Source organism: Sinohyriopsis cumingii, chromosome 3, assembly GCF_028554795.1.
Source record: "Sinohyriopsis cumingii isolate HCF-2022 chromosome 3, ASM2855479v2, whole genome shotgun sequence".
Lineage (NCBI taxonomy): Eukaryota > Metazoa > Mollusca > Bivalvia > Unionida > Unionidae > Sinohyriopsis > Sinohyriopsis cumingii.
The window spans coordinates 31,799,384-31,819,872 of record NC_142963.1 but is presented as its reverse complement, the minus strand read 5'-3'; the positions used below and the strand labels follow the sequence as shown (position 1 = coordinate 31,819,872).

Sequence of the window (20,489 nt, the reverse complement as noted above, 5' to 3'; positions counted from 1 at the left end):
AAGTTTGTTGACAAATATACTAAATGGCACTAATTAGAATGTTTGTGTGTTACACATTTTAACTTCCGATGTAACAGAAAGGGAGGAAATTTCTTGTGAATTGTTACAATGTACTCAAGTAAAAGACTAAATTTGGTGAAATTCTATGAAGTGTTTAAGAGATGGAGTAATGGGGTGGGTGGGGTAGTAATAATATGCATTATAATAGTGGTGGTACTGATGATGATGACAAGGATGATAACGACAGTATGACAGTGTCAGTTATGATATTAAGAACAACAATGTGAAAAAGTGTCAGTGGTTAATTGGATGTCAATGCCAGTGAGAGCAGATCAGACAGAAACATACTGACTGGTATTATTTAATAACATTTTCATTTGTACTGGCTTTTTTGTGTGCATTGGTCTTGCATTGGTGTAAACATGACACAGTTTGGCCTCAGAGTGCATGTCCATTCATCTGTGTACACCCTAGATTAACATCAAGGTTAATTTTTTTTAGATTAAACTTAAAGTTGGGGATTTTTCATTGAAGCTAATTAACAACAGGATTTACAACATGGAAATTTCTAATATCTTTTTCCAGTCATGGGTAAGAAAATGTGCTAAAGATAACTCTGAGCAGAAACCATGTATGTTAATCAAGCTACCAAAGAAGGACCCATCATCATTTTATTCAAAAGGTACTCTTTTATTATTACTGTATGACTCTGTATAACACATACTCTGCTATGAACATTGTAGACCCAGGACTGGTCTCACATAACATGCAACCGCATCAGTTTTTACAATTGATTCTTCCAATGAGTTCAAGCAAATATAATAAGTGATGAGAAAATTTGTTGTTTTCATGGAAAATCACAATTGGAAATTTCGCTTTCTGCATCTCTGTCTTTCACATATCCATTGTATTTGTACTCCATTTAGAATTCAGTCTAGTCTGTTCCCCCCCCCCCCCCCCAATGGCATGTCAGTCACAGCAATAATGGCGTTTTTGGGGAAGTCAAGCCAGAAAATACCTCAGATGTATGAGGTGGATCATGTCATGTGAAAGGTTCATTTTCATTAATGAAATTTGTTAAAATGTCCACATATTCCTACTTTTTTTTTTATTGCATCCTCTATTTTTGGCAAGACATTATCAAAATTCTATATTTTTGTAATCAAAAGACTATTACTGCTGGTAGTTCTTAAATACTCTTTCAGACATACAATGTTCCCTACAGAATAAAGGCTTGATCACCATTTCAAAAGCATTTGAATATCTGTATGACTGTGTTGGTCTTCTAGAAATCCCTCCATTTACTTCATAATGTATTCTTCATCAATACTTATTAATAAGTTTGGAAAACATTCATTTCCTTTGAATGCTTGTCAAAAGTATTTATTTCCAATGAAGAGACCTACCTGAGTGTGCATGTTCTTTACACATATATTGAAACAGTTCAAGACATATTTTGCAGTAAAGAAAGAAAAACAGTTTTGATACATGTCATAATTTAATGGTTTGACTTGCAGTCCAAGGAGAAAGAGAGAGATGTTCCATTGTCATATTTTATTAGATAATCCACTTTCGCTTTAAGTAGATAACCCACTTTAACTTCAAATAAATAACCCACTTTAGCTTTAAATAGATAACTCACTTTAGCTTTAAATAGATAACCCACTTTTGCTTTAAATAGATAACTCACTTTAGCTTTAGGTAGATAACCTACTTTAGCTTTAAATAGATAACCAACTTTAGCTTTAGGTGGATAACCCACTTTAGCTTTAAGTAGATAACCCACTTTAGCTTTAGGTAGATAACCAACTTTAGCTTTAGGTGGATAACCCACTTTAGCTTTAAGTAGATAACCCACTTTAGCTTTAGGTAGATAACCTACTTTAGCTTTAAATAGATAACCAACTTTAGCTTTAGGTGGATAACCCACTTTAGCTTTAAGTAGATAACCCACTTTAGCTTTAAATAGATAACTCACTTTCGCTTTAGGCAGATTATCCACTTTAGCTTCAAATATATAACCAACTTTAGCTTTAGGTAGATAACCCACTTTAGCTTTAAATAGATAACTCACTTTCGCTTTAGGCAGATTATCCACTTTAGCTTCAAATATATAACCAACTTTAGCTTTAAGTAGATAACCCACTTTAGCTTTAAGTAGATAACCCTCTTTAGCTTTAGGTAGATAACCTACTTTAGCTTTAAATAGATAACCAACTTTAGCTTTAGGTGGATAACCCACTTTAGCTTCAAATACATAACCCACTTTAGCTTTAGGTAGATAACCCACTTTAGCTTTAAGTAGATAACCCACTTTAGCTTTAAATAGATAACCCACTTTAGCTTCAAATATATAACCCACTTTAGCTTTAGGTAGATAACCCACTTTAGCTTTAAGTAGATAACCTACATTAGCTTTAGGTAGATAACCCACTTTAGCTTCAAATAGATAACCAGCTTTAGCTTTAGGTAGATAATCCACTTTAGCTTTAGGTAGATAACCCACTTTAGCTTTAAATAGATAACTCACTTTCGCTTTAGGCAGATTATCCACTTTAGCTTCAAATATATAACCAACTTTAGCTTTAAATAGATAACCAACTTTAGCTTTAGGTGGATAACCCACTTTAGCTTTAAGTAGATAACCCACTTTAGCTTTAGGTAGATAACCAACTTTAGCTTTAGGTGGATAACCCACTTTAGCTTTAAGTAGATAACCCACTTTAGCTTTAGGTAGATAACCTACTTTAGCTTTAAATAGATAACCAACTTTAGCTTTAGGTAGATAACCCACTTTAGCTTTAAGTAGATAACCCACTTTAGCTTTAGGTAGATAACCAACTTTAGCTTTAGGTGGATAACCCACTTTAGCTTTAAGTAGATAACCCACTTTAGCTTTAGGTAGATAACCAACTTTAGCTTTAAATAGATAACCAACTTTAGCTTTAGGTAGATAACCCACTTTAGCTTTAAGTAGATAACCAACTTTAGCTTTAGGTAGATAACCTACTTTAGCTTCAAATACATAACCCACTTTAGCTTTAAGTAGATAACCCACTTTAGCTTTAGGTAGATAACCCACTTTAGCTTTAAATAGATAACCAACTTTAGCTTTAGGTAGATAACCCACTTTAGCTTTAAGTAGATAACCCACTTTAGCTTTAAATAGATAACCTACTTTAGCTTCAAATACATAACCCACTTTAGCTTTAAGTAGATAACCCACTTTAGCTTTAAGTAGATAACCCACTTTAGCTTTAAATAGATAACCCACTTTAGCTTCAAATATGTAACCCACTTTAGCTTTAGGTAGATAACCCACTTTAGCTTTAAGTAGATAACCTACATTAGCTTTAGGTAGATAACCCACTTTAGCTTCAAATAGATAACCAGCTTTAGCTTTAGGTAGATAATCCACTTTAGCTTTAGGTAGATAACCCACTTTAGCTTCAAATAGATAACCAGCTTTAGCTTTAGGTAGATAATCCACTTTAGCTTTAGGTAGATAACCCACTTTAGCTTCAAATAGATAACCAGCTTTAGCTTTAGGTAGATAATCCACTTTAGTTTTAAGTAGATAACCAACTTAAGCTTTAGGTAGATCTGGGTCTGTGCCATTTGCAATTGTACTTAACATATAAGAGTGTATATATGGTATGTCCATGATGCCTTAGTTGTACGTTTTGATTAACATTGTCAAAAATGCCAGTTCTTTATTTTTACAGATAGAAACATGATTAACTGAATATTTCTTGCATGTCAGTAAGATTGTGCATGAAAAATAGTTTATATAATTTTTTAATACATTATGCACTGTCTTAATTTAAATGACATGTTTTATGATGATATTAAAAAATTAATACAAACTTTCAGGTAATGGTTTGATTTCTGGTAGACAGTCTATACAAATGGCATGTTATAACCATTCTTCTGTAGGGATTTGAAATGGTTATGATTTGTAGTAAGAGTTGAACGAGGTAAGGATTTATAACTTTGCTTCATAAATTCTGAAGTTTTTTTTATATACTTCCTCAATTAGCATGAAGAAGCATGAAGACCACCTACATGCCCTGTTATTTAGGTTTGTTTTTCCTGTATTTCCCTGAATTGGTAGAAATACCCCTATATGCTCATATAATTTGGGTATTCCCTAGTTTTACTGCTACATTTTGTCAAAATAAGCAGTTGGACACAATACAGTGATGTGATCAAACTAGATGCTGAAATCAGCAATCCCAGCTGATGGGAGATGCCAGAGAAGCATGTTGATAGCTATGATATAACCCCAAGTGATATTTTGGATATGTTGAGGACCCCATTGATGGAAGAGGTATGGGCACTAATAGTATCAGTTGATAGTGTGATATGAAAGACTGTGTTCAAGAAAACTGACAGTATATTTTTAGGGTAAAGCTTGCTAAAAAATATGCTATATTTAGAGAATCTGTATTATTTGAAATCTTTTTTTCTTTTGCAGTATTGAGTATAGTTTTTACTGGAGTAAACACTTTTTTAACATAAATTCCCTTAATTCTGTAGATAGCATACTTTTTATATTTAAGAGATTAAAGTGAATATTAAATACTTGTTATTGTCCAAATATTGTTTAAATATATTTGCTGTAATGTTTTTGGAAACATTTGTATTGAAAACTATTAGCAAATGGCATTTTATTTAGTTGAAAAGCCCTAAATTCAGTTAGAGACCCTCTACTGGAGCATTGTCTCTGGACCACTACTCTTCCAAGATGTAAAATAATATCATGTTTTTCCCTGGATGACTTCTTATCATGTCTAATTGGTACGAAATGAAAACGGTGTCGATCTGATATCCAATATGGCCACTATGACAGTCATCTTGAAAATCTTGTTATTATTACTCTGCCACAGTTGATATTCATATTGAAAGTTTTTTCATCAAAATTACTTCTTATGATATCTAGTTTTCCTGAATGAAAATAGTGCCAATTCAGTGTGTCTGCCAAAATCTTATTGCCAAAGTCTATCAGATATTGTCTCAACACTCATCTCTTCGAGGGGCTCTTGTTTATTTATGGTTTATGAAGAAAAGGTTTTACTATAAAACTAAACAATTCAGACTAGTTACTTTGGTTAATAAATTTCTGTTTGTTTTCTCTGCATACGACTTTTGATCATGTTGTAAATTTCAGATGACCTTTGGATTGTGTCCCAGCATCTAGAATTTGATCCTAACTATACATTTCTGGCCCGCAGCAGCTACTTTGGGCCAAATTCTAACAGTGAGGTGGAGATAGAACCACTCGCAGGATTCTTGCCTTCTAACTGGCCCAAAGATGGTATGTTCCAGAAGTATTTTCCTTCCATTTTAATGAATAGAGTAAATACAACAATCTTCCTCAGCTAGAACACAATTCGATATTACTGTAAATTAGTATATTTCTGTGGGTATAAATTATTGTGCCTTTTATTGAAAAATGACATTTTCATCAGTACATAATTTGTGGATTGGTGAACTGGTTGTTTCCACAGAAAGATAAAAGTACTTTTGGTCTTTTAAGTTCATGGTTTGTAGCTACCATGGAAATTTTTATCATGAAAAAAAATAGTTATGTCAGATTATTACATAATATCTGGTCACATTTAAAATGGATGTCAGACATAGTATCTGTACATGTGGCTGAACCTGGATTTCAAACTAGTAGATTTACAAATTTTGATCAGTAGATTGACTTATAAACCAGTTGATTTTTTTTTATTGGCTAAACTTTAGGTTCTTCAAGGAGATTGAAATCGAAACAAGTACAGTATTGCCATAATATGTATTCTCTTCGTAGTATGATAAAACAGCAAATTTTGAACTTAAATCAGATTTAGATTCTGATGGCACTGTTGCAGTAATGATTAATATGAGTCAATAAATAAGAAAGAAAGAGTTATTTAACTTATATATTTTGCTGCAAATTTAAAAAAACAAAATATCCAATTACATTTTTAGGTTCCTTCACAAGATCTCTGTCTGGTGACCATTGATGACATCCACTGTTATTAATAAGCTTCACATTTAACAGGGTTTCAGTAGTTTTCTGGTCCTCAGTTTTCCCTGAAGTGCTTTGTATTTTGCAAAGAATGGAGAATGTCCTCTCTGTATCAGCATTAGAATGTTGTAATGACAGGACAATGATACTCAGCCTGCCTAGAAGTTCTAACTTTGGTTTCTTATTGCTGGGTTTGTAAGGTTGTTCACTTCTCTCTATTACTCCACATTATGTTCATCCCACAGAATAAGTCTCATCTTCAAGGGATTCAATCTCTTCATGGCTCAGATCCAAAATCTGATGGCAGATTTCACCACTGTAAATTTAAAGAAAGTTTGATTTGGACTTGAAACAAACAATCAAAAAATACATTATGTATTTATGCTTTTATGAATAATTAATCCCAGAAATAAAAATCTTTTAAGATATTGTTAACTGATATTTGTTAACTGTTACATTGTATCTATGGATTGAACTTAATTTATGTTTAGTTTATGAAATACAAAAGATGTATTCCTTTGAAATACATTATAAAAACTTAAATTATGATATTCAAGCATTCTTAAACTTGTAATTTTATATTTCTTGGCTAGTGGTTTCTTAGCAATGAGAGAAAGGACATGTTTCGGCATTTTGCTATATACTCAACAGATATGTAAGAATTGTCTTAAATATTCCTCTGAAAACAGCTTGAACACTACAATAACAATTAAACATGACATAATAACAAAATGCTTATTCTAGTGTGCCTGGCAAGATCATTTATTATTATTGGTCTTTATCTGAACTCCCTACGCCAAAGGTCTGCCAATTTTTATCAAAGGATCAGAAGACATAGTGACCATCTTTTATTCCTCCAAAAACAGCCTGCATTTGGCCATAAACTCCTCAAATTCCAACACTACTGTAATGAATTAACAGTTTGTTGTGTAACACAAGTCAGTTGTTCTATTGCTCTGTCATGCATCATTACACTGGTCGATGTACTGGCAGAAGATTTGCAGTCCCCACCAGACTGATTCTCTCTGGTTTCTCTAATGTGTTGATAGGACTTGTACAGATACCATGTTTGTAGGAGCAGATAGTATTTTGTTTAAAATTCTTTTTATTTTCAAAAGTGCTAGATTTCCATTATTAAACAGTATGTGTGGTAGATGGGCTTTAAAATGGCATTTTTAGACTACCACATGTAGAATTACATGTACAAGTATCTTATATAAATAAATATGAAATTGCAGAACTGTATGTAATAATTTGTATCCTTTGGTAATAAGATGGAAATTTGTTATGGAGTACAAATGCAGGAATCTGTTTATGACAAAAATTATTTATGATACCATTTAGCCATTATTGTAATGATGTGCCATTAAATGATAATACATACATATTAAGCTTTGAAAAATGAATATTAATGTAGGAAATTGCATTCAGATATATGTATCCTTTGGATTTGTATGATATCATGACATTCTGTCTGGCACTTTTACAATTATTTTTCTCCGAAACATATTGAGATTAGGAAATAAACTCACTCCCACTTGAATGCAGCTCTCCCATAAAGATAAAACAGTCTGGATTTTTGTCTATATTTTATGTAGACAAACATGAGAAACTTCCATCGTTACATCCCCTTAACACCACTAGGATGCCTTCAGTATATCAGACATTACTTAGTTGATGTTTGAAAGCAACAATAAAGATGTTTTTATTTGATGGGTGTTGTGGATGGGCTTTAAGGTAATTCAATAAGGTAATTATTCTTGGAGAAATATAATTTACTATAAAATTCCCTTTCACTAATACATTACCCTATTACATTAATTTTAAGAGAATAGGTCATAGGAGGAGGAAATGCACAAACCTGCAACTCTTTCATGCATACCTTTCAAGGGAAATATGGCTGGAGCCCCTTTATGAACCATTTAATGCAAAGGCAGCCCAGCTGATGTGACACATAAAATCACCACACTGGTAATAAAAACTAGTGTCATTTTCTTACCAAGAAAAAAATCTGGTTGGATCAAGTAAAAGCTATAAAGTGACACACATGAGGAGGTGCTGTGATTAATGGGGTCTGATGGTCAGTTGTTTAACATCCATCAGACCTACCAGATTTAATTCTTTTCTACATGATGCTAAATGTTGAAGATAGAAGCTCAAGAAGGTTGATTATACAATGCAGAGGAGAGTGTCACAGCTTCACTCAGGTTTCACATTGAAATGTAATGTGAGGCTTGCAGAGATCAGTCGAATCTCATGTGATGAAATTGTGACATATCTTGTCCTATGAAATTAAGATTACACTGAGCGTATCATCCACATAAGCCTCACTTAAGGGGTTATGTCATATTTCCCAGCCTTTTCCTGAAGGAAAAGGTATTGTTGGCCCCATCATTGTTTTCCATACATTTCAAGCAGTGCCTGAGATTGCTGTCCAGATTTTGCAGCACTTCCTCACTTTACATAACGATTGAGCAGAACAAGTACCACCTTAATGTCCACAAACCTGTTCTTGACTATGAAACTTGCTTGTGTCATTAAGACAGTCACACCATCCAATCTGAATATTTATGTCCAAAGACATATTTCTTTAATTAGGTGTCCAAAAACAGCTAGACAAATACGATGCCCTGCTCCTCCCCCCACCCCATAAATAAGAAGACACAGTCACACATGTTTTAGTGTCATGATTTTATGTGTATTTTCCAGGAAAATCACCATATTGGTAATTGATCACCCACTGTTTAACTCTGCTGATCAGAAATGGTTAAAATCTACCTTACAGATGCACGCGTGCATGAAATCTGTGTAAATAAATGATAACAAACTGAATAAATTGATTCCAGAATTATAATTGTGAGGACATTTATGACAAATTGCATACATTTTGATATCGAGAGTGAAAATCCATGCATGACTGTTACTAAGGAACAAGAGTCAGAGACCAGTTAATACAATTGGGAATCCCACCTGTTAACCTACTTCACTTCAGTCATTTGCAACTGGAGCCCTTCATGTAAACCTTCTGGAAATGAAGGCCATAATAAAGGTCTTTCATTCCTGAAAGGATCTACATGCCAAGGAAGGGTAAATAACAAGCAAGAAGCAATATACTATTACTGGCTCATGTGTAAAGTCTACACTGACAAAAATTCACTTGTATGCAAACTGAATCAAGCTATTGAAAAAAAGGCTAGAGATGGAAGAAATAATGCATGATTTGGAAATATTTGGCAGTTTTTTGGTAGAACGTTTTAGGATTAGGTATGAATTCTGCAATCACACATCCTAGATTAAATCTGTACAATCTAAAATTTACATGTACTGCTGGTGGTAACTACACTAATACTTGTAATTTACTCTGCAGCATATGACTGCATATTTTTGCTAGTTTTTACACCAATCAAAAGATGTTTACTTCTTGAGTACCAAATTTAAGTATCAAGTAAGTAACAAGTAAGATTCATTTTATTTAAAATGTTTTACAAATTCTTGGCTAGAAAACTTGGCACTTGTTAGTTTTAGAAGAGAAAAATTTACATGATATAACTTAAAGATTTTGGACATCATTGTGCATAGAGTATCATACACATATTTGATCCACATTGTGGGAATTTTTTCAAATGAAAATTGACAAATGATTTAACAAAAAAATAGATGGAACATGAAAATACAATAAGCTATTTTCATGCGTTTGGTTGATTTTTCACCTGTATTTTTTTATGTATAGAAGTAACAAAATTTTTTATGACATTTGACTCAAGGAATCTAAAGGTAACATTAAATATTTACTGCTGACAAAATGAAGTAAACTTGTGTTTATTAAATTAACAGCAAACACACTGAGACTCTACTTGAAAACAACACAGCAGGTCTAAGATTGTGTCCACAAATTAAGTTCTAGAAAAGAGTTATAGTCAAACATTTTCTGCAAATTAAATGGCATTTTTTTAAATAAAAAAATTGCCAAAAAATTAAGGTGTCCAAAAACATGCCAAAAATGCAGTACTATGTGTTTCTGAAGCATATCATTTCTATATGCTTCAGTTGACAAATCGGACCTGAACAGGGTGATGACACAGTCAATAATCTTTGTAGAACATTGTGTGTTGAGCTCAAAATTGAAAGAGGTGCATGGAGTTTTACATCAGCTTTTGGCACCAAGGAAAGCCTGGAACAAAACCCCAAAGAGTTGATAGGAGAATAAAGAGCATATCTTCTGTAGAATTTCCGCTTTCTCATATCAGTCATAACCTCCGTCATGGAAATGACAGATGAAGGTGAAGATGAGCAAAACCTGAAACCCCTCAGACACAACTTGGATCACCCATTCATTTTGTGGAAAAAGGATTCATGCTTGCCAGAAATTGACAAAAGTCTGGCAGTTACTTGCTGGATGTTGGTGGAGAGTCTTTAGCGGTTGTTGGGGGGCCTAGGGAATGAAAACCTTTATTTCATGTCCCCTTGATTACATTGCCTCTTAAATTTGGGGCCTGTTACTACCAGAAGTTTGATTGTGAGCATAACTGCTGTTGTAGAGAAAGATTCAGTCTTCTCTTCTTCTGCCTGGGATCTTTACTGCTTTCTGGCTGCAATTGATGTGGACAGAAAACTGCAAGAGTTATAAGACCAGGTGGAGACATTGTTTTTGTGTTGACTGCATCCTCAGTACAACTGTCAAATCATCATTGGCAAACCAAAAGACAATGAACACAGGGTCAGTTAGCAATGTGGGTTGAATAAGGACTTAGTGGAAAAGGCATCTTATCTCACAAAGTCAAAGTTTTATGTAACTGTCAAAACTTTTTCCATGGAGTGATATGCAGCTTTGTTAGTTACCTTGGCAATGCAACAAGTCGACTCCCAAGCATGCTCAATGACTGATTTGTGAGCCAGAAAAAAAATCAGGCATCAACAAAGTAGCCACCATGTTCTGCACAAGTCTGAATGTCAATACATTATGATCAACTTGTAAAACTGCAGGGTTGTCATGTTAATCACTGCAGTCCCTTTAGCTAGAATTTGAACCACCATATGATATATGTCTGTCAGAGTATGCATGGTATCAGTTGAAGGAGAATGAAGCTGGCAACTGGCAGTCTGATAAAAAGGCCTTAGAGTTTCCAAGGTATCAGATTTTCTCTGACAGGCTGTTGGTGATCTCCTGAATCTTTGCAAACTGAAGCAGTAGATAGAAGGAGGGGTACTCATCATCATCATCAACATCTGCAGAGGCCTTCACCAGTCAGGCCTGATGGTAGTAGTGGGCACTAAGATTGTGACAAACTACATTAAACTCTTCAACCTCCACTTTAAAACTCCTTAACCACCACTTTAAAACTACATTAAACTCTTCAACCACCACTTTAAGACTACATTAAAACTCCTCAACCACCACTTTAAAACTACATTAAAACTCCTCAACCACCACTTTAAAATTACATTAAAACTCCTCAACCACCACTTTAAAACTACATTAAAACTCAACCACCACTTTAAAGCTCCTCAACCACCACTTTAAAACTGAGCTCATCTGCTCAGTCATGGAATTGGAATGAGCCAACTGATCAAGGTTTTCACCATGTCGCTGGCATGGAAGAAGTGCCATGGTCCATGGATATGTTGTGGTTTCTGTCTACAGTTACCAATCGGTCTATGCAATTGCTGCTTGAATGCAATAATGATCCCAGCATATTGTGATTTCTATCCACAGGATATGCCATAAACATGATATCTGCTGGCTGGAATAGCAGGCAGGCAACCAGCATGGTTTGTGTTGCCAGTACAAAAAGATGGATGGTTGGCTGGATGGTGAAATAGACTGATGAATTATGTGGTTCCCTATAAGATGCATTATATAATGGTACAGTCAGTCAGTATGCAAGTCAGTCATGGTTGTGAACATCAAGCAAGTAGTTGGGATGGTAGCAGATGGCAAAGATGACTGGTAATACAAGCCAGTGGAGTCTGCATTAAACCCCATGCACCAAGGCTTAAAGGCTCTGACCGAGCTTTTATTGGTGGGTGAATTTAATACCATCAACTCCAGGTCCCTATATGGAGAGACTTAATTAAAAGTGGGATACAGACTCCTCCATGAATCTAATAACTGTGACCCTCCCCCCTCCCGCTCTGGTCAGCAAATTTCCTATATAAATGTTTTGTATGTAACAGACACCTACCTGGTATAGACAGTGGTCAGGTGTTTCTTAAGCAGACAGTGGTTTCTTTCCGCCTTAAGTGGTCACTAGTGTTTATCTATACAAGCTAAAATTTTGCTTCACGAGGAAGGCATTATTTAAATAAAGGAATATGGTGTGAGTTGATGTTCAGACATTTCTTTTCTCAGATGTACTTACTACTTATATACTCCAGTCACAATGACAGTGTAACTCAAGATGTATGTACTAAGAAATATTTTTCCCAATTATATATTGGCAAATTTATTTTTTTTGGGGGGGGGTCATTCTAACAGATCCATGCTGGATTTCAATTTTAAGTTTGTTCGCTTAGCAATTTCATGTAGCTTTGTTAGGGGATAAGTAGTTTTCCTTAGTGTTTGTGTCTTTGAGAAGTGACTTCTTGCTTTTTCACCAGCATATTGACCCACCATGCTGAATAACTTTTTTCTGTAAAATAAATGTTTGGTAACAGGAAGCAGTTGCACTGACAACATTTTTTTAAAAGTTAAGATTTATTCCCATTGATATTTTTGAAAACTTAACACACTCAGTAAGTGGTTTTTAAGTGTGTCGAGTACATTTCAAAAGTATATGTCCATCACATGTGTATTTTTGAATGGGCCTGTCTTGCTAATCTTTCCTTTTTCATTTTTTTTAATGCTAGTAATGTGCCATGCAATATTAGCTGGAAATGCATCCACAGAGCTCGGATACCTGCAAAACATCCAGGAACATGTCCAGACTAACTGTCCACCTGTTTTGCCTTACCTATTATGCAGGTATGATGCTGTATAAATTAGGTGTAAATATTATTTACTTTACATATGCTGCTAAAAATAAACCTCTTGAAGTTTGGGAGCAATCACAAATTCATATCATTTTGTACAACCTCATCTGATGGCATATATCAAGGGTGGGCAAAATACTACCAGTGGGCCAGATCCAACCCCGACTGGGTTGTACCTATCAATTTACATCATATGATGTGGCTTTAAAAATCACTTACCCAGCCCATGCTGGAGAAAGTTGACCATGCCTAGTGTATACTGTTGTATAGAACATCTGTTGCACATGACATATTAGAAGTGGGTAATTTGCATTTATGTATGCAATCATTGACTGCTAAAGGGCATATTTTAGAGCTGAAAATTCAAGGAGGAAGACACCCCTATTTATTTTAAAACAAGGACAGTTTTTCAATGTTTTTCATTTGTGGGAAGTACATTGTGACAGATTTTATTGGTATTCATCCCACTCCAACTCACAGACTTGTTTTGGATGAGATTTTTCTTGCACAAGGAAATTGCACTATTTCTTTTGTTTTGAAGATAACACTACAATGTGTCTTCCAAGTTTAAGTGAAGACATACAATTGGTAATAACATGTTTTTAAAGCATTCATGCAGTGCTAAACTAGGCATGGTGGGCTAGATGATTCATGCATCTGTTGAAATGAGTCAGCCTGAAAAGACCGAAAGAGGTTCAGTTAAAATCATTGACAACTAACAGGTAGTCTGTCTGAAAAAATTTTTCTTATCTTGTCACAGATGAGAATGGCATTGAAATTGATGCTATATCTCCATCTGTCTGTAATCTTCAAATTGGAAATCTATATCAACACACATAAAGGGCACCACCTATAACTGACAGACCTACTAAAGATGAAAGCACCATCAAGTTGATATGTGTATTGATGATGTATCATGTCATTGGCTATGTATCAAATCAATATGTGGCACAAGTGTATTGTTTCACCACTAGTTGCTACATACGTCATGGTCAGTTCACCTGGTTCATATTAAAACTCTAAATTTCTTAGATATATGTCAATGATGAAAGTCATATCTTCACAATGTTTAGGAAAACATTCCATAAGCAGATTTAGTTGTTGTTGCTCTATATCACTATGATGGGAGGGAATATAGTCTTTTGTCTGTTCATTCATGTATTCATTCATACATTTCTTCCAGCATTCATGTGTTTATTTGCTACACCACAGTATGCAGTACTGCTCATGTGTATTTTTGGAGTACAATGGGGGACTTAATCCCCTCCACTTTCACTCCTCTATAACACTCCACAACAAAAATACTTACAAATTACCAACACACCTTGCATCACCAACATGGAGTGGCTGATCGGCATTACTGATTGACATATGATCAGCCAGTCACTGAAAACCACCCATGGAAGATCGAGACATCATGAGTGATTTACAGTCAAATACCATTTCAGCAATCAGTGATCTTTATTTGGATCATATATATGGGCAATAGAAATTAATTTTAAAAGTCTTGTATATTTTGTACATCTAGAAAGCCTATGCACATGACTTGACGAGAGGTCCACCTTGTGCTTCTGTTGCATATTGTAAATTTATCCTACAGTTTAAACATGGAAGGTAATCCTCAGAGGTATGGACAATTAAATTCAGATGCCACGGCTTCTGTTTAAAAACACAAACAAGAAAAAGAAAACACTGAATGTCCACTTAAATGTGAATCACATGTTTAGTCTCTAAGCAGAAATGGCCCAGTTATGAGACTGAATATTCATGTACTGTAAGGGACTGGCCATTTAATTTTATGGGGCTAAGTTATTATTTCCAACTCTGGTATTTTTTATTATTATTTCATTTATCAGAACGTAAGTTTGTTTCACATTAAGCAAGGAATGGCATAATGCCCTTTTTTATACCACAAATCAGAATAAGACAGTTTTTAAGGATTTCTCCTCCTCTTATAGAAATTTAAATGGTATCTCCCTAATAAAGACTTAGCTTCAGCAAATGTTCAGCATAATTCAAGGCAGTGGCCATTGTAAACACTTATAAAATGTTAACATCAGAAGAAGGTGTCAATTCCAGCACTTGCTACATGTAGCTCATTAACAATGGATGTTTTACTAATTGACATTTGAATAGTCAATGAATGATGACCACCAATGGAAAGACTAAGATGTCATTCATGATTTACAATCAGATACCATTTCAAGAACCAAGTGATGTTAATTTCTATCAAATATATTGGGACAATACAAAATAAAATTAAAAAAGTCTTGTATATGCTGTACATTTAGAGAAGGTTGATCAACTTCTTCCGCAATATGTTTACACTTTCACTATTAATAAAAATCTGAACAAACGTACACAGACTTGAGGAGAGGCACACTGTATTTAACTTCTCTTGAACAGTGTAAATTTATCTTGCTGTTTAAACATGAAAGATAATCATCTGAGGTTGAAACAATTAAATTCAAGTTGACAGCTCCTTTTGTTTTGTTTTTTTAATAATGAAAAAACTCACAACAGAAACGAGCAAATTCTGAATTACAAATCATGTAATGACCCATTTACAAGTCTGAATATACATACATGTTCAATTTTAACTACACATGTAATGCAAGGTACTGGCCATTTAATTTATGGGGCTGAATTGTTTTTTCTAATGGAGGATATTTTTTGTTGTTTTATTCATCACAAGATAAATTTATTTCAAATAAGAAAAGGTGTCCCTTTTATAGTACAAATCTCATGTTTATACAACCCCTGTGATAGGATGTCAGAAGAAATGGTACAATATATTACTGAGAACTCATCAGGGCCATACCAAGGCCCCAGCCCTGACACTAAAAAAAAACAATAACATACACATACATATACACAAACGTTCAGTCACTTGTCGCTTGAAATTTTACCATCATTTTATTCTTGTACACGTTTATTGGGTATAATGCATGCTTGGAGTAAATAGACACATAGATTTTGCTTTCGAGAAAAGTTAGGGCCCTTTGGGTATTTTGGACGTTCTCCAACACTTGACCAGATCATAATAATAATAATAATTAATAATAATCAGGACTTTGTATAGCACCTAATCTTTAGAAGCTCTAAGCACTTTGCAACATTAGACAACACCTATAACTTAAAAAACATATATAATGATACGATTACAAATAACAAACACAAAAAAACATAAAAAACATGCTGAAAATATTTAATGTAGGAAACATTAGTAGGTCTTTAAGTTTGTTCTTGCAGCTGAAATAAGTGAGTTTTAAGAGCACTCTTGAATGGGATCACTGTGTCTAAGTTCAATGGGCAATTCATTCCATGTTGCTGGGCCCTGGTATGCAGAAGAACGTTGTCCATATGACTTCGTGAGTGGGTGAGGTCGGATAGTTATGTTGGACTGGAGTCTGTGAGTGAAAAGTAGCATAGAGAACAAATGTTGTGTTTGATTCTGGATTGAATGGATAGCCAGTGTTGGGTACAGAGCAGCGGGGAGGTGTGCTCTGATCGTGGTACTCTAAGTATGATCCAGGCAGCTGTGTTTTGAACTTTTTGAAGTTTCTGGAGTAGATATTGAGATGAACCAGAAAGAATTGAGTTAAGTAGTCCAGTCTTGAAAATACTAATGAACACACAAGTGTTTTGTGGCATCAACTGAAAGATATTTGTGAATGGAGCTAATGCGTCTCAGCTCAAGATATGCAGCCTTGCATATGTTCATGACATGTTGGTGCAATGTGAGAGTACTGTCCAGAGTAACACCTAGGTTTTGTACCGATTGTGTGAATTTAATGTTGGCGTTGCTGATATTTATTGTTTTAGGTAAAGGATGTGAATAAGAAAGTCTTTGTGTTGTGATCAGAATGGCCTCAGTTTTATCATCATTCATCAGCAGCTTGTTACATGTCATCCATGATTTCACATCAGAAATGCACCTCTCTACACCTTGGATGGTAGCATCAACTTAGTTGGGTGGCTAGATTTGTACATTTTGATGTCATCAGTGTACAGTTGGTGAGACACTGGATGATGATCTATTACACTTGAGAGTGGCTGAGTGTATATAATGAAGAGAACAGGTCCAAGAAGAGACCCCTGTTTGTGCTTAGGGTAACTATCAAAACTTGTGCAATATTATTTCACATCAGTCAAGTATGAATGTGATTTTGTTGTAAAAATGTTTGATGTCTGTTGTTCGTTATCATTCTTTTCACTGTAGTGAGTGCAGTATTACTGAATTTCATATGATACATAACAAAGTATATTGCTCAAACTGTAAGGGAAATAAGGAAATGAATACGTCTATATTCCAATAACATAGTATTAAGAATTTTTAAAAAAATACTATTGAAAGAAATCTGTTTGCTTGTTTTAATTTTTTTTGTCTCAACAGCAAAATGCTCCAGTAGTCACAAATAGGAAACTGCATTGAAATATTTAAACGTCTTAGATTTGTATTACCATTTGGGTATTGTCACATCATTTCCTTATGACTGATTAGCTTTTTCTATCATGATAAAAATTTTGTTTTTATATTTTCTTAAAAGAATGGACAAATAATAGGACACTTGGATACAACCATGAAGAATGCCTTAAATTTGTTGAACATTTAAGATCAGAAGATTTTCCACATTTATAATTCATTTTAACAATACATTACAGTCAGATTCATTACAAACAATTGCCAAAATTCCTCTGGAAATGATAGGGTCATACATTGAGCTGCAAAGTACAACATGCCATGTCAGATGGCTTCATGTTAGAAATGCACCTTTCCAGGCTGAAATTAAAAGGAAAAAAAATACCCCAATCAGAAAGAACAATAAATTAAATGATGAGTCCCATACAGTATAAATGCAATCAGAATTGAACTAAATTTTGTAGCTGTGTACATGTATATTCAGCTTCATGACTGGGTCATTACTTTTCAAGGACTAAACACATGGTTTGCATTTAAGTGTAAATTCAGTGTTTTCTGCTATGTTGTTTGTTATTTAAAGAAGCAGTTGTCATTGAGAATGTAAGTGTGCACAACTCTGAGGATTACATTTCATGTTTAATGGTAGGATAATTTTATACTGTTCAAGAGAAGATCAACAAGGTCTCATCAAGTCTATGCATATATTTGTTCAGACTTCTTTGAATAAAAAAGGCATAAACTTTACGCAAAAGGTGTCAGTCAGCATTTTGTAAATGAAAAGAGTACAGTAGTATTAATACAATTTTTGAGGCATTGTGACTATGTTGATATTGTCTAAAATTTGATTTGGCATTATATTTTACCTGGTCTTCATACAAACTAGAAAGTGTGTATAAACATCTGATAACAATGTAAAGTAATTGGCGCCTCTCTATCGATCCATAAATCTCTAAAAGCGTGCTTATAGTGGTCACACATAGTAAACCATGCCTATTTGATAGAGACCACGTTCACTCCACAGTGGTCAGCCTTGACAACTCTGTGAAAAAGCATGGTGTGCAGAGCAGTTCTTGTTGAGCCACCATGGCAACTCTGTCAGGATGCGCAGAGAGATGTTAGAGGATCTTTTCCTTAATCCTGTAGGCTCTCTGTCTACCCCATTGTGATGCATGGGGTTCTGAAAATACATGTGAGCTGTACTGTAGCATACCCTATTTCACTTACACTCATGAAAATTGGTATGTTGATTTAGTAAGATTAGTATTGTCATTCCAAAACTAGGTCAGGGTCACCCAGTTTTCATATTTGAGTTATTTTTATTTTTATTTTTAGTGACTTGTATTTTCAATCTTCTGTTTTGTACACGAAAATTGGATTATCTCATCAACAGTAACTCAGTCTTACAAAAACTAGATCAGTGTGACAGATTTATTTTGTTTGAATTTCTTCATTTTTTTCAGCTATTTGTCCACAACATCCTCACAGTATTTTCAAACCTATTTCACCTTCACTTAGGAAAATTGGGATGTGGATGTATCTCAGCAAGTGTAACTCAGCCAGAGAAACTATGTCAATGTGACTTAGTTTTCACAATTGAGTGTCATTTGTATTTTCAACTTTTCTTTCATGACACTCTCATATCTTGGACACTATTTCAACCACACTCATGGAAATTTGTATGTAGATAGCTCTCATCAAGAAAAACTCAACCATTTCAAATTTAGGGCAATGTGACTTAATTTTCACACTTGATTGACTCAAGAATTTTAAGCTTTCAATTGACTTTACTCCCTGTCACAGATGAATTTTTTAATACTGTAAACATATTTTCCTTCCTCATATGAGATGCCTCTTGAACTAATGTAAAAAACAAACCTGGATTTAATACAGATCATGGAAAACTCAGATTTAAGAGCAAACTAGAAGTTCTTACCAAGGTTGTATGGGACTTTTGTAAGATCTGAACTTGACTTGGCTTAAATGTGTACATCCTGCAATTCTTACTGGCAGATTCTTCATCCAATATATGATCAGGGACTCGGAATTTATCTGAAGTATTTAGAACTTCCACTTCAGAAAGCTTCTGTGTTGAGGCAAATGAGCCAGCACTTTGTATCAGACAAACATAATTGGCTTTTCAGTATACTGCCCAGTCAGGGTTCAAAATTAGCATTAATCTTAAACCCTGAGGCTAATAAATTTTATTGGACTAATAGTCTAATAGTGATATTGCTGATATAGTTTCAGTTGTTGCCAGTCATGCTGTCATAGGTAACTTTTTAAAATCAAAATGATCCAATGAAATCCAAGTTCTCTCAAGCCTAATTGCGTAAATCCCTGTGATTTATTTGCTCCACAGAGGAGTAGAACCATTATGATTTGATTTATTATATTTCAAAACTAGACTTTATAGATCTTTACTAGTTTTGTTTGATTTATAAGGTACAGTTGTATGTCAAAGACTGCAAACCAGGCTTGATTATTTGTCAAACTGTTATTGTAGTGTCATGGTCACCAAAATCCTGATTATGTTTAACCATTCTCTCCAGTCTGGCTTGAGGGAAATTAATGTTAATTTCTAGCCTGAACATTATCTTGTAATAATCTTTTCCTACATGTGATATTGTCTTTAAGCCTAAATAACAAAGCCTTTATGCTCAAAAACCAAACTTTGTTCCACCTTTTGGTAAGCAAATTTTTCCTCATCTAGAAAACAGCAAAAATCAATCATGCAAATGCTGCAAAATGATATATTTCCAAATCACTACCTTGGTCATTTAAACACCTAACAGTAATATTTTATCATTGCCAATTCAAAAAAGCCTCAGCCAGTCTTTTCAGTTTTTAGAGAAAACAGCCTCCTATAATGGCCATTCATGCCTGTATATAGATGGTGCAAATGTTGAAGACAGTAGTGCAGCTGCTGTTGCAACAATCCGCAGCACCATCTTGATGTAGTTCCTGATAAAGCAAACATTTTTAAAGAAAATAATGGTTATTGTCATATATTTTAACAAAATCAAAACCTCTGAAAGAAAAACAAAATCATCTTTTATGATGCCTGTTCTGCAATGAAAGCCT

General features: G+C 34.3%; 1 protein-coding gene across 1 annotated transcript in view; it reads left to right on the top strand.

The window, feature by feature from the left end:
• Positions 1–20,489, top strand: part of LOC149802639 (5'-3' DNA helicase ZGRF1-like) — a 110,622-nt gene that overhangs the window by 28,804 nt on the left and 61,329 nt on the right. The window contains exons 7-9 of the mRNA XM_089951958.1: positions 586–682; positions 5,171–5,317; positions 12,863–12,977. Of these exons, the coding sequence (XP_089808084.1) occupies positions 586–682; positions 5,171–5,317; positions 12,863–12,977 (359 nt within the window). The remainder of the gene's footprint in view (positions 1–585; positions 683–5,170; positions 5,318–12,862; positions 12,978–20,489) is intronic.